The sequence below is a fragment of the Lagopus muta genome, chromosome 2 (assembly GCF_023343835.1).
Source record: "Lagopus muta isolate bLagMut1 chromosome 2, bLagMut1 primary, whole genome shotgun sequence".
In the NCBI taxonomy this organism is placed as follows: domain Eukaryota; kingdom Metazoa; phylum Chordata; class Aves; order Galliformes; family Phasianidae; genus Lagopus; species Lagopus muta.
In genome coordinates this window covers 86,334,947-86,349,906 of record NC_064434.1, presented here as the reverse complement: position 1 = coordinate 86,349,906, position 14,960 = coordinate 86,334,947, and the positions used below count along the sequence as shown (strand labels likewise).

The 14,960-nt window shown below is 35.0% G+C and overlaps 1 protein-coding gene across 5 annotated transcripts in view; it reads left to right on the top strand.

Annotated features, from left to right (window-relative positions):
- The window catches only part of MTA3 (metastasis associated 1 family member 3), a 132,788-nt gene that overhangs the window by 52,917 nt on the left and 64,911 nt on the right, over window positions 1–14,960 (top strand). For all 5 annotated transcript variants that reach the window (XM_048934808.1, XM_048934806.1, XM_048934804.1 and 2 more), the window contains 3 exons: window positions 1,197–1,296; window positions 7,522–7,710; window positions 12,813–12,887. In XM_048934808.1, the coding sequence (XP_048790765.1) occupies window positions 1,197–1,296; window positions 7,522–7,710; window positions 12,813–12,887 (364 nt within the window). The remainder of the gene's footprint in view (window positions 1–1,196; window positions 1,297–7,521; window positions 7,711–12,812; window positions 12,888–14,960) is intronic.

The following is a 14,960-nucleotide window of genomic DNA, read 5'->3' as shown; positions in this document are numbered from 1 at the left end:
TTGAGGATAATATTTCAGTAACAGATGTTGTTACCAATTTCTCCCCTACCTGTAATAATTCATAGTGAGTAAAATTCTTGATGCTTACTATTTTGTCACTGAATATTAGGTTTGTAGTATGCAGTAGTCTGATGGTTGATGTATGTTGATGTCTGTGGAGGTTGACTTACTTCATGGATATAATCCCACTCTTGTAACTTGTGTGAGATATAACTACTGTAAGAGGTTCCAGTCTTTAGTCCAGACGTTTACGCTATATTAAAAATGTTTGATACTGTAATTAGATATATCAATTTAGAAAGATTTGCATTGTGTTATATTTGGAGCAAATAATTTTTTCAAAAATCACAGTGCCACAATGCACTTTAAGGACGTTTTTTCAACTCTAAGGGTACTGGAGTGATTTGTTTTATTAATTATCTTTCTCATGTATCATTACATCTTTGCTCACTTCTTATCTGATGGGCTGAGCCCAGTCAAATTATTCTGTAGATCTTTCCCATCACCATGCATAATATCTGATGGATGTGCTCTTAAAAAAATTTCACAGTTCAGATATGCTATCACACTGAGTCTCCATCTCTGTGCCACAAAACGGTAGAAGTTTGGAGAAAATCACGTCCCATTTTGGTGATACTGCTATGCTTTTATTAATTAGGGTGAAGCATCTGCATGTTCGTTATTACTTTACAACTGTGACAAAAGTATGACTTTGGAGGTGCTACTGTGTTTTGTTTACTAATAGAAATAGCCGACATGCATTACTGAAGTGAATAAAATGTTATTAATTTCCTCACAGGAATATGTTGGTGAACTACATTTTAAAATTGTATTATACAATGGTTTGGCTTTCTAATTTTGAAAAAGTTGTCACAGTTGCAAAACACAAAGTCTTTGACTTCTAAGGAAATAAGCTACACAAGAATGAGTATTTTTCATTTGTAGGTGATTTCAAACAAGTTGTTCTTACATGTGGGATGTTACTTTTGGTGAAGAAGGTCAGAATTTTTACTGCAGTATTCAGTAGTTTGCCTTTACAAAATTAGCAAAGATCTGAAATCTTAGAGTTACGGTATGTGCCTTGTTATTTTAATATTACACCTTTGTGCGTATTGTATAGTCTGGTCTTTCAAAAAGAAGGTATAGATCATTAAAATCTTTATGCGTTTACTGTCTATGCTCTTTCTCTGTTGCAGTGCGGTCGGCACGTTTGCTCGGGCATTGGACTGCAGTAGTTCTGTCAGGCAACCTAGTTTACACATGAGCGCGGCTGCTGCTTCCCGAGACATCACATTGGTAGGTGGTTTGTTAAAAACCCTACAGCTTTTCTACATCTGTGATTTCAGTAGTGTGTTTCTAATCTGGAGTCTTTGTCCCCTGGATGTTTGAATTCACCTAGATACCTGTGTGGATTATTTCCATGTATATGGTAGCAAATCCTGTGCATTTTCTATAACCTGTTAGTGCTGCCATTGTAATCGTACCATAAATCACTTGGCTTCAAATGAGATCTGTTTAAACATCTTCACATGTGATAATTTTTGCAGGAAACAGGGTAGTGCTCGTTGCATAGAGCTCTAGTAGAATCCATGAGTAGTGTCAATTAAAATATGTTGTAATAAAGCAGATTGTACCTCTGTGCCTGTAAATTTTGTAGAGTATAAGCAATAGAATTTTGTAAACAACTTCTTGAAGAACACTTTACTTAGGATAATCCTTAGGATGCTTACTTAGTTCATTGAAGTAGTCACTATTATGATATAAGCACCTACATCTTTTAGAGAAAGTTTAAAAGTATACTAATTTAACTATACTAATTTTAAAAGTATACTAATTACAGACCTAAGTTTATCTTTGCATATTCATAGTGGCTGAGATGACAAGATGTGCTACAGGGATTAAAAGGTATAAGAACAAAATCTTACTCTTTCCTAGAAATTAGTTTGATTCAAGACTAGGACCAAGAGTGACCCAGCGCAGCTCACAATGCAGCCACCCCTTGCTCTGTGCTATAAAGGCAGATTCTTCCCCATCGAGCAGCCTGGCTTGGTTCCAGGCACACACCCATTACTCAGCAACAGCCAAACCATCAGTGTGCTATTAACACCGTCTGAGCTGAAACTAGGACACAGGGAGATACAACGTATCAAAATGTATACAATCACTTTCCGTGACTTACCACTATGTTGAGTGGTAAGTCATGGAAAGTGATTATATGCATTTTGATACGTTGGCTACATGCAGTCCTTTGAACAGCAAAAAAAGCCACGTAGTCTTGCTTTGCATTCTGATAAAGGAATCTGTGGGTAGGTTTCAAGATTTCTGGAAAAAAAATATATATATATATTTTTTTTATATATATATTTGCGATTCTAATTTCGGTTGCAATAAATGTATTACTTGTGAATTTTTAAGTGGAATATGTAGAATTGCAATCAGGTGTTCAACTCAAAGAAAAATTAAATATGCCTCTTCACCAGAGTGTCATAAGAACTCTTACCACAGAAAAACATCCCTTGCTTCACAGTCATGCCTTATTTATCCATCAATTTCTTGCAGTATATACACTTGTGAACATGAAGGATGAAGGACAGGAATAGTAAAATTTCATCAAAAATCTCTGACAAGCAGCTTGAGAACTTGTTAAGAACAGCAATGATTGTAATCAAACCAGATTGATGCATTAGGTTCGCAAAAAAAAAAAAAAAAAAAAAAAAAAAAAAAAAAAGTAAAAAAAAAAAAAAAAGTCAAATATTCCACTAGTTTTATGTTTTTGTTGCTTTTTAAATTTTATTTTAATGCTTTAATACAAATACAAACAGCTAAAATAAGTTATATTGCTTATATATTTTACAAGGGCTGCTCTGGAAGTAATGCCTCCTATTTTATTCACCCACAGTATCAGAGGCAGATGTTGGTGGCATGGCAATAGCAGTTGAACCTTCCCACCGATATTCTATTACATTTATTGCTGTGTAACAGGTGGCAGCAGAGGAGCAGTCTGCTAAATACCTCCGTGCAGGAAAATCTGCAGCCATTGACATTCATTGACACTTGCTGAATATTTCCAGAGACCAAACAGTGGATGTGAACATAGTGAGGTGGTGGGTGGTGCATTTCAGCAATGATAACAGTGTCTGTGGGTCACCTCCAGTGGTGCAGGTTTTGACAAGCATGATGTGCAGGCTCTTGTTCATCACTGACAAAAATGCATAGTTCATGGTGGTGACCATATTGAAAAACAGCGTTCTGTAGGTGAGAATTTGCTCTATCAAGCACAGTTACCATGTTCATTGCATTTATTGTAGTTTCCATAAAAATAAATAGGAGGCATTACTTTTGGTGTGACCTATGTTCATGTGGCCCAGAACAATTCCTCTTTATTCAGGGTGGCCCAAGCAAGCCAAAAGGTTGGACACCTATGAAGTACAGTATAGAGATGATAGTAAAGAAGGTCCATTACATATCAGGTAATTGAATGTTCGAACTAGAGGACACTCAATGAAACTGTTGCTAGAAAATCTTGAATTGAGGTATTGCCTTATACAGTAGAGCACCTCTGCTATTCGATGCCTCAAGGTTTTGAAGGAACAAGAAATGCTAGCAGGAAAAAAAAAAGATTAGAAAACTTATGGACAATGGATCCGTGAGTTGATAGTAAGAGCCAGAGAGAAGCTGATCATCTAGCACTTGCAATTCCCAGGACTTACTCTCTAAGTGAAGTTTTCTAGTTCTGCTGACAAGGAAAGAATACTTCAATACGTGGTCGACTGATCTGATTCAGTAGGGCACTTCTTATACTCTGGGTAAATTATATTCATTAGTATGATGAGAAAAATATTAGATTTCTTACATTTTACCATGTAATCTCAAGGGCTATTAAATAGGAAACTGACAGCCTGGACTGCTGTGGCATGGCAGTGGCAGAAGGTAACTTTTTCAGTAATGCTCAAGAGAGTATGTTCTGTATTCTGAAGCTGTTTTTTGTTTCATGCTTGCTGATATGGCCTTGCTGGCATAATTCTGTTCCCATTAAATACTTTGGTTTTTCCATCATAACAGTTCTTCCATTTGACATTTTTTATTTTATTAATATTGCATTGGATTAAGAATTTGTGATAAATCTCTCACAACGTACATCCTTCTTAACTGTATTCAATGGTTAAGAGAATAGATTGATTCTTATAGCAGTTTCTCTCTGTTTGAAGGTAAATGTGCAGCACTGCTAATAAAGGGATGCATTTAACGTTTGAGTGCCATATAAAAGTTTCTGCATTGCAAATGATCCATTAAATTCTATTACACTTAATGAAAGGCATATCTTATAATGAGGCACTAGAGGAACTTCCCCAGATTTAATTATTGTGTCTGTCTGCTCTCTCTCATTTTCCTACCCCCACAAGCTTTTTAAAACCCTCTTTTGCAATGTACTTCCTTCTAAGTTAAGAAAAGACATATTTGTCATTTTAGTAATTATTCTTTCATATTTTCCCATGTTAATTAGGAGCATGTTTTGAACAGCAGCTAAAGTTAGTACAGACGTTTGCAGAACTTGCGGTGGGTCTCATTTATGGTTTGGAAAGGATGTAGGTGCCTAATACTAAGACAATTAAGCTATCGGTATTCTTAGTGCTGGATAACCCTTGCACCTGAAGTTTTATTAATGGAGATTCTGTATGCCATGTCTGTGGGCTTCTAGTCTTTTTAATTAGTTGTTCCAGTTAGAGATGACTGTAAGCAACCTGAGAGCATAGTTTATAAACATAAGAAAATTCAGGGTAGGTGTATGCAATTAGGAAAGGTCTTGTGATGTTAACAGTGAGAGGCTACTTTCAGTCTTTTTTATCTTGAAAATCTGGGAAAGCTAATGAGATAAGGCAGGAAATTACGAAGTTGTTTAGAAAATCTTCATGAAAGACATGAAACCATGTGAGTTTAACTTCCTAGACGATAGTGTAGTTCTGCTTTTTGTTTGTTTGTTACAATGATACACTCTGGAGAGACAACTAAAGATAGTGTTTCTGGTGCACCCAGGCAGAGTGTTTTCTTTTAGAATGAAATCGGTCTCTGAGAAGAAAGGTCTCCTGTTTCAAATTCCAAAATGTTGCAAGATGTGTACACTGAGGTGAGTGCCCTTAAAGCAGAGGAGGTTGACAGATTCAGTTTGTGCTGGCTGTGGGAAGCTTGTTCTCATGAGCCCATGCTATTTTACTACAAAGAAGGAGATCTATTCTTGGATGTCTCTTGAAAGTTAAAGTATGAACATATGTTTCTTTGCACCAATTGTTGATGATAAGACTTTTAAATTTTACTAGACTTCTGTATACATGGCACATAAGATAATCATGTCAAAATTGTTGAATTTATAATATCCATATTCAGTTTCCAGTTCTAATGCTATCTTGGAGGCACTTCAGTCTAGTTTATTTAACTGATTACTGAAATTGCGTCTGTTTTGGGAACTGTTAGAGCTTGTTTACAATATGCCCTGCTAGTGCTTTTTTTCCTGGCTCTGTCCTGCTTTTCTGGGCTTAGTGGACATCTTCTTTCTTTGTCAGTTAAAGTTTAAGCTTGAAATTCCCTCTGTCTGTGTGGGCAATATCTTTCCTCTGGTGAGATCCCTCATTTCTGTTGGAGAGTATGCTCTGGGCAAAGTTGCTTAGTGTGAGTGGCTCATGTTTTCTTCTGGTCTCTATCTGAGAGAGTCACTGACTGACAGCTCTTCCCAGCCTTCTGCTCCTTGGGTATTGCGTTCCCATTAGTTGTTTCTTGTAGTCCTCTCATCCTTGGGGAAAAAGAGATAAAAAAAAGAGAAACTTCAGGACTTTGTCTTGGACAGTATCTTTTGGTTATTCTTGCTTTTGCTGGTGCGTTTTACTCATGGTAATGTGGGAATCTCCTTTAAGTGGAGGCTGACAGACCTGCAGAAGGCAGATAGTGTTACCGTAGGAACTTGTAAGTAGTCTTCTGTTGCAGAACAGCTCAGTAACGATTGTTCTTCCCACAGATTACTCGTCAATTTCAGCAATATCAGGAAAAAAAAAAAAAAAAAAATAACACCTTTATAGGTGTTATAGGTTCATTTTAAGTGGAAAAATGAATGTAAAGAAAGAGCAAGGATTTATTCTACTGTAATTTTTAAGAACATTGATTTCAATGATTAAATTTGGATTTAGCTTGGAAAATTTGCAGGATATACTGCTTTTCCATGAGGGCTGCAATTTAAACTTATTGTAAGAGTTCAATCTTTAGGCTTGCTTTATCACACTGTAAGCCATAGATCAGTAATTTAATTCTCTAATCTGAAGATTCTGACTTTTAAACTTTATTCTACAGTGTTTCCATATTAGAATACTTCATGTTAACAGTGGCTTCTTCTCAAGGCTGGTGAATGTGGCTTGAACCATAAGTGAAGAAACTTATTGTAGGATAACGGTGACATTATCTCTTGCAGATTAAACAGTTTGAGAATCTTGTCTCTGATAGTTTTCAAAGAGGTATATGGAGAGCTGGAGAAAGACTTTGCACCTCATAGGAGATGACAAAAGATAAAGAGAATCCATTATTTGCATTTTGTATGCAGAAACTCAACTGGAATTTCCGTATATGCACTATACTGACCATTCCTTCCTTGAAATGTTTCAGTTTTCATAAGATGAATTTAGGACTATGTGACAGGTTGCATGCTACCCTTAGAGTTCACCGCCCAACATGGGGCAAATCAATGACATGCAATCACACACAGACTGTACTGCACTTAATACCTTTTATGCCACCTTCAACCCAGTGATTTAAGGTTGTGATGATAGGCTTTCAGGATGCTGAGTTGGAAAGGCTTCTTGCATGTTCCTCATTTTCCATGCAGGTGGCTCTGGGAAATAACAACTTCCTTTTAACGTTCGTAGTAATTTGTGAGTGTCCAGTGTTACCTGTAAAGTTAAGAAAGCTGTAACGTGTTTGTTTTCTTTTTCCACTTACAGGGAAAGTAAAGTAAACCAAACACCTAATTTTTCCATCTCCAGTGTTTAGCAAGGGGCAAAAATCTTACTTGTTTTTCCATGTGATGATAATGAAAACAATAAATCATTTCCTTTTTAAGAAGTGAGAATATTTAGCATAGGTATATCTGAGGAGCTCTTCAGCTACTATTTAGAAGTGTTCCTAATTAAAATTGCTCCTCAGTCAATATAGGCCGTTGTCTCCACTGGGTTACTTGAAACCAATTTCTACCAAGTAAAGATTCTCTAGAAATGTTTGCTGGTAATTTGCAGGATCTAATTAACTAATGTTATTTTTAGCAAACATTTTATTAAGATGTTTCCTTTCCCAGATTAAGTAATAAAGAATTTATTTTCCTCATGTTTCACAGTGGAAATCCTATGATATCAAAATACATTCTAAATTTAGCTTTACTTGATGCTTGTTACATAGTATATAGAAAATAATACACTGAATTTGTGTTAATTAGACTACTGTCTAATTAAACAAGCTTTTTTTTTTTTTTCATTCTCTCCTTCCTAGTTTCATGCAATGGATACATTGCATAAACATAACTATGATTTGAGCAGTGCCATCAGTGTTCTGGTGCCACTTGGAGGACCTGTCTTGTGTAGAGATGAAATGGAAGAATGGTCAGCATCAGAAGCTAGTTTGTTTGAAGAGGCATTGGAAAAATATGGAAAGGACTTCAACGATATTCGACAAGACTTTGTAAGTACTGAAGTAGATTACTTCTTTATTCCCGTGACACGGGTGAGCATAACTACTTTCTGTAGGTTTTTAAGATTAACTGGAGGAGAAATATATGTAATTAATGTGTATGTTTTATCCACATGAAAGTAAATATTCTTTCTTGTTTGGAGTTCTTCAGAAAGATGTTGGCGGAAGATAATCCCCTGGCCAGATAGGGCATCTTGTATGGAAATGTGTTTTGTTTGAGAATTTTACGAGGATTTTACACAGATCTGTAAAAGCTCCAGAAGATTGTCAGAATTTCTTCACAATTTTGAGTGGAATTTATTAGCTATACACTTTACTCCTCAGGGTTTTTGTTTTTTGGAAACTCTAAGATTCCTTTCTACGGTTAACAGAGAAAAAGTATTCAGATAGCTTTCAAGTCCACTACAGTCAGTAACTTTGACATACCAGATATTCTGGCATTTCTAAAAAGTTTTCCAGTACCTTCTAAATAGAGGGGGTTTTTTAATAAGCATCACACTACAGGACAGCAAAGCTTTAACTTGCAGCATTCTGCTGCAGAGTAATGAAATGAAATGAATTCTGGCACTGATTGCTGAAATTGTTAGTAATGTTTACAATTTTTTCTTGCATGTTTCTTGAAGAATCTCTTTTTCAAGAAAAAGTATTTCCTTTGTTGTACTAAATCATTCAAGTTGGGTTTTGTGAAAAGGGTTAGGATATAAGCCAAAAAAAAATTGTAAAGTTTGGATTTAAGATTGAAGCTGAATGAAATATTTTCATGGCAATTTCAGCCTGAGAATTCAAATTTTAGTTTTCTTTGTAGGTGTTACTAATCACTTTTGGAAAGGAAAAGTAGTACTATATAGTACAATGTAGAAGTCCTTTTAAGTTAGTGTATGGGACACTGGGAGGAGACTAAACACTAAGCTCTGCTGGAATAAAGCAGATAATTGAATGAAAGTGGGAAGGGAAGGCCATTGTTTTTCTGGAGAACCAACATTTTAACAGGTGTATTATATGTGTGTGCTTAATTGCTTGATTTCTAAGGGAGAAAATTGCATTGTGGACAAAGGAGCTCTCAAATTTGAGAAAATGAGTGAAAAGGAATATTAAAGAATTCTAGAACCTGAAACAATGCAAACTACACTTGGTTGTTAATTATCATGCAGATAAGTGGGTCCTAAGCTGTAATTATAGAGTAGCTGACTATTATGACTTCTAACTGAATGTCCTGTAATGAATAGTATTTAGCTAAGGCATCTACTGTGTATTTTATTTGCTTATTTTATAAGTTGTGACCTAAAGTAACTTGTAATCAAGGAAATCTAAGCCTTTTCTCTGTTATTTATGGGAAAGAAACTTCTGTATAATTTTAATGTGTTATTACACATAGTTAAATTCTGTTGATTGAAACAGTGCAAGAATATGTTGTAGAAATAGCTTTTTTTGTGTGTGTCTTAGTGTTCAAATATAGCTACTTTAGTGAGTTTGAATCTATTTAAAGTAGCTTAAAATCTATCTGATTTTTATGTCAGGTAGGTTTTTCCTGATACCCTCTCTATTTCATCAAATATTAGTTCCCAAAGCATGGGTGCTTTATTTTCCCTTGCCGTTCTCCCAAAACATGAGAGATCTAAAGATAGAGTTTTGTAGCCTAAAGAGGGCGCATTAATGATTAGTCAGGAGTAGAGCAGAAATGAATGTGGGATAGTAATCAACTACAGTCCCTTAATTAAAAGAGGAACGGTATCTATCCTTAGTCACTTTTCTTTTAACCTTTGGAAAATTGACATGCCATTTTTAAAGCACCATTAGAAGATGTATTTTACATATTACTTCATACAGTGTTGGTAACCGTGCACACAATCTTGAGATAAAATTTATGTAATTTGAAAGCACTCCACTGCATTAATCATGTAATCTTGTGAGATACCTTAATTTCTCCAAAGTAAAAGTTATATATTTTCACTTGCTTTGTAATATTCTAAAGTTGAAGAATGTTAAAAACAAGCCTTTATTTTCAAGTAATCATCTAATATAGACCCTTAAGATTTAAGTTATGGATAATATGAAAAGACGGCATGCTGAGATAGCTGTATATTTCTAGTGCTCAGCAGTTAATTATTCATTAGAATACATTTATCGATTACCAGTTATCATACCTTGTAAGTTAATCTTATATATGTGGGAAAAGCCTAGACAAAGAAGTGAATGCACTGCTAGTCTGTGTGCTAACTTGTTTCAGCACCCATTTTATATCTAATCCTATGCTGTCTAAGACCTTGAACCTAAGCAGCTTAGTCAGCACCGTGGTGCCACTTTGCGAGCAAGACTGTCCTGGAGTTGATAGCAACGTTGTGAAGAAGAGGGTTATGCCATACTGCTTTGAGTCATTACGTACCACAGGAGTTGTCTTCTGAATCAGTCCAGGTTTACAAGGCAAGATGCGGTTGCAGCCCTTATATTATAATTCTCTAAAGGGCAGGCTCATTTACTTTCCAGCAATTAGTAAGAACCAGCACTGTGTGGACATTAATGTTGCAGTTCAAACTTTATACTATAACATTAAATATTAGGAAGCAAAATAATTATTATAAATTAAATGGAATAAAGGAGTTTACCTTTTTTAATAGACCGGAGCAGCTCATTGGTTATCAAATTACTGTCTGGTCTTTGAATAATCATTTTCTTCTGCTATTGACTCATGAGCTGTTAAAGGAGCTAATTTGTTGAGGCTCTGCTGACTTTAAGGAGCTATGTGAATCCTAATCAACCTAAAATTTTTAATTTAATTACAATTACTTAATTTTCTTGAATTACTTGAATTGCCTCAGTCGTAAAATGGGAAAAGAGAGTGAATATTTTGGGTTCTTGAAACATATTTTCCTAAGCAGCATTTTAATTCTTACTTTTTCATGATCATAATTTTTCACAAAGTTATGACATTCATATCTCAAAAAATGCCTTGAAAATCTTACTCAAACTATTTACATAAAATAGAAACGAGATTCCAGTATCAAAAAGTCCTGTAAATATGCTGTAAAGTTAACACCTTCATTTTAAAATAACTTAGTCCTCTGTTTTTCATGCTGGTCTGAATGGTCCTTTTTTGCCCCGTAGAAAACTCAGGACTCAAAAATTATCTCTTCCTGGTTTTGTACTGCTTAAAACTCATTGTTATTTTTGTTCTGCAAAAATGTCAGTGAAGTGGTCATTTGTATGTCTTTCAACTAATTTTTTATTGTAATTCCATAATGGCAGTACATTATTCTGTATCTGCTTATGGTTTCTGTGGCAGTTAAGAGCGACCTGAGGAAAATTCTTGTGTCTCTACAGTGTGTTATCATTTTGGTGTGCAAGTAAACAGAATAAAGGCAATTCATGCTCAGTGTGTCAAACAGGTTTTCTGGGATGTGTGACTCAGTGTAAAAAGGATTATGGTTATCCAATTCAACCACCTTAATTATCTTCCATTAATTGCAGTTGCCTATTGAGTGAACAAACATACTCATGTCACAGTCATAGCTGTAGCAGATGGAAGTTTAGAGAAATGGTAAACATATTTTGTGGCATGAATGTATTAGTAGCATAAATGCTGAGGAAAGAAAATAGCTATTGAGAAGTTAAAATGGACTAGTTGACGACAACAGATAGGGTTTCACCTAGGTGTCAGGAACTACATGGACATGCTGAGAAGCAGCTCACCTGTCAACTCACACCAAAGGTGTGTGTGCTACTCACCAGTCCTTTCTTGGGCAGATTTCTCTTAAGGCATCGTTTACCTGAGAAAGGAAACAAACTTCAGTAAACTGAATTGTGTTCCTGTTTCTTTGCAGCATCAATTTATGTATTTGCTGCACTGCTACTTGCTAGTTAAATGCAAACAGGTAACCTTGCTGTCGTTTGGACCAGAGATTTATACAGTGTGGTATGCTGTCTGAAAAAGAAGACACAACTAAATCTGAACCCAAATCCCAGCTCTTGAATGTAGAAATGGGAGCCAAATTCAGTTCATCCAAGTGTCTGAAAGCAGAGTGAAAAACTGGCTGTAAGCTCCTGTATGCTGGAAGAGGTAGTTTGATACAGTTTTTCTTCTGCTGCTTTCAGGAACTTATTCTTTTGTCTTAGGGCATGGAGAAAGCCCCACTTACTCGAATGAGTAAGATTGCAAAGATAAGCTTTCACAGCATGATTATTATTAGCATTCATGCATGCCTCCATTGAATACTGTGCACAAAATACTAATGTCTTCCCAGGTTTTAAGTAAAAATTGCATCAAATCTGTATGGCTCTTACTAATTTAAGTAATAGAGAATTGATAGAATTGAATCTTTCTGTGAAGTAGATAGTTGGGTATTAATTAGAAATAGCTGCTCTGTGCTTAATTTTTTTCCGTAAACCTAGTCTATGAATCTGTGATTTTGGGCTCATAGATTTTCACTTCACTGATAAATTTGTGCACCCAAAATTGTTAAGAAGGTCATAATAGTAATATTCAACTACTCTGATCTTGCTCAGAAATTTTTGTGAAGTACTCTGTTGCTCTTTTGCTCTTATTGCAATTTGTCCCTTGCATCCTTTTGTTTGGTGCTTAATGGTTGAGTATGTAGTGGTTGATGCAGAACCAGCAGTATTATAAGAGCAGCTGAGCTGTTATGAGACTTAAAAAACCTGTGAATTAAGTACTACAACCAGTGTATTTTTTTTCTTATTTAGAGTAAAACTATTATAAGACTTCAACACAGTCATGTCAAGGTGATTTATTTTAGTCCTGATATCATTCTTAATCTGATGCACTTCATAACAGATTTAACTTTGTGTTTCCTGACGCACCTGCTTTTGTTTTGATCATTTAGTTTAACTGTCTGGCTTACATATCCAAATCCATATGTCATTTATTTCATGCAATTATGCATCATTATTAATTATAAAGAAAGATTGTTATTATTAGTAGTACATGCATTTATATACATATGGATTTTTAAGGTAGGTATTTAATGCATAGACATTTTAAAATTTCTGCATAAGCTATACGTGATTTTAAGATGTATTGAATAAAATGTGAATACTGCAATTTCTTTAACTACTTCAGTTTGTAACATGTTTTTCAGCTCCCTTGGAAGTCGCTGACTAGTATCATTGAATATTACTACATGTGGAAAACTACTGACAGATATGTGCAGCAGGTAATTTAATGGTTATTTCAGCATGAATAATTCTGACACATTCTTTAAAAAAATAAAATAAAAAAATCTCAGCTTGCTAAAGAATAAAAAAATCATTTGTGTTCTTAAAAAGACACGTGGCAGGAGGCGTATGGTAATATTTTAGGATGCAGAATACTGGTTTTGTGCTGTTCACACGATGTATTGCCAAATCCTAGAATGCCTACTACATAGCTGTGAAGTGCTTTTTAAGCCGTGTGGATTGTATGCTCATTTGTAGCAGTATGATTTCTGCATCTTGCTATGGTGTGGAAGAAAGAAATGGGCTAAGGAACAAATGCTGTAGGCTATGAAACTGTGTAAGGAATCAAAGGATAACGAAGCAGAGATTGTATTAAATGTGATTCTTAGTGTTTTGAACATTTTGTTGATACTTCATTTTAAAATATTACTTTGGCATGATCAAGATAGAAAAACAAAGTTGAGAACATTCTGCACACAATGAATATGTTCATCCTTCTGAATGAATTTTTGAGTCCTCCTGTAAGAGAGGAATGATAATATAATTTTGGATACCTATGCTGGGTTACTTGAAACAGACATAGGCAAGACTTTAGTGTTAGTGCTTTTTATGTATTATGCTATTTACCTATTTACTCCTTGATTTAGATATTCAAAATTTTTAAAATACTTTGCTGTAATTCACAGTTTAACATTTTAGTTTGTAGCTCATTCACTTGTTGTACAATTTACATGAAGTACAGAATGTTGAAAATAAATTTTATACTCTAATGAATGATGACAGCTGTATTGTTAAGTGGATGTCTGGAGTTGTTCCAGATTTTTTTGTTGCCGTATGTCAGAGGATGATTACTGCAGCTTGCTCTGTGGTTTTGGTTGTTTTTTTCTTTTTCTGTGTGTGTGTGTGTGTGTGTGTGTGTGTGTGTGTGTGTGTGTTTTGGGTTGAATTTTTGTTTCTTTGCTTGATTTGGGATATGAAAAGTAAGGGAAAAGGTGTTTGCCTGTTTCTGATTTTTTTTTTTTTAGCCACATAATTGAATTTTGAATTATCCCTAGGATCTTTTAGATAATACAAAAAGAAAATGACTTGCTCTGTGTTCAAGAATTTTTTTTTTTCAGTTTGTCCCCATTTATTTTTTGCATTATTAAAATTTGTCTTAAAAAGGCGTTGCCAGCAGAGTTTTGCTTTGCTGTTTGTCAACTCCTGAGGAATGGTCGTTGGGGGATCTTGGAGAATCAGATAAAAAACGAAAAGGTTTTATTGGGACTCTAAGCTTTGGATTAAGGATAAATTGAACTGAAAACTTTTTGTTAGCTGATTTGAGATTGCTCAGAGCTGATCATGTTTCTTGTAAAAATTTTTCTGAAGCATTTGCTCTGGATTGGTTGGCAAAAGATTCTTGAAGCTCCTTTTCTAAATTTTTGCAGGGCTTCATTATTGTTCCTCTGCTACAACTGTAAAGATGTGATGCATTGAGCTTGCATAATAAAGGTGCAACGTCCTAACTCAAAACATGGCATGACACCACAGGATTTATTGTTTTAAGCAAGATCTTTTCAAAGTCACGTGTGATTATCAGTAATAAAAACAGTATAAACCAGATATCTCATTTGTACGCTACTGAACATATCTGCAATCCTCCTGATCGGAGATCAGAACTTCATCCTAATGTTGTTTTGGTTGTTGTGGAATGGTAGAAATAATACAGTTCAGGGAAGGAAAAAAAAAAAAAAAAAAGGTATCTTTAGGGTGCTTTGGGTTTTGTTTTTCGATTTATTTATTTTCCCCTACCAGAACAAGCTGTAATGATTGAAGGCATTTCAGGGAGAAAATATGTTCAGTAAGAAAGTGGCAATTTTGGAGTCATTCTTCTCTAAATACGGTCCTTGAGGTGTGGAATAGCTTTGAGGAATAGGAAAATGTTGATGTACATTCTTACACATTATACGTACATAAAGTGTGGACTTTGTGCAGTTTAATATGAAAATTTGCCCTTTAATTGTTTATTTCTTTGCATGAATTGGCTGTGTTGTGTCAGTCATAATGAATGTTTCTTTGTCATAATAACCTCT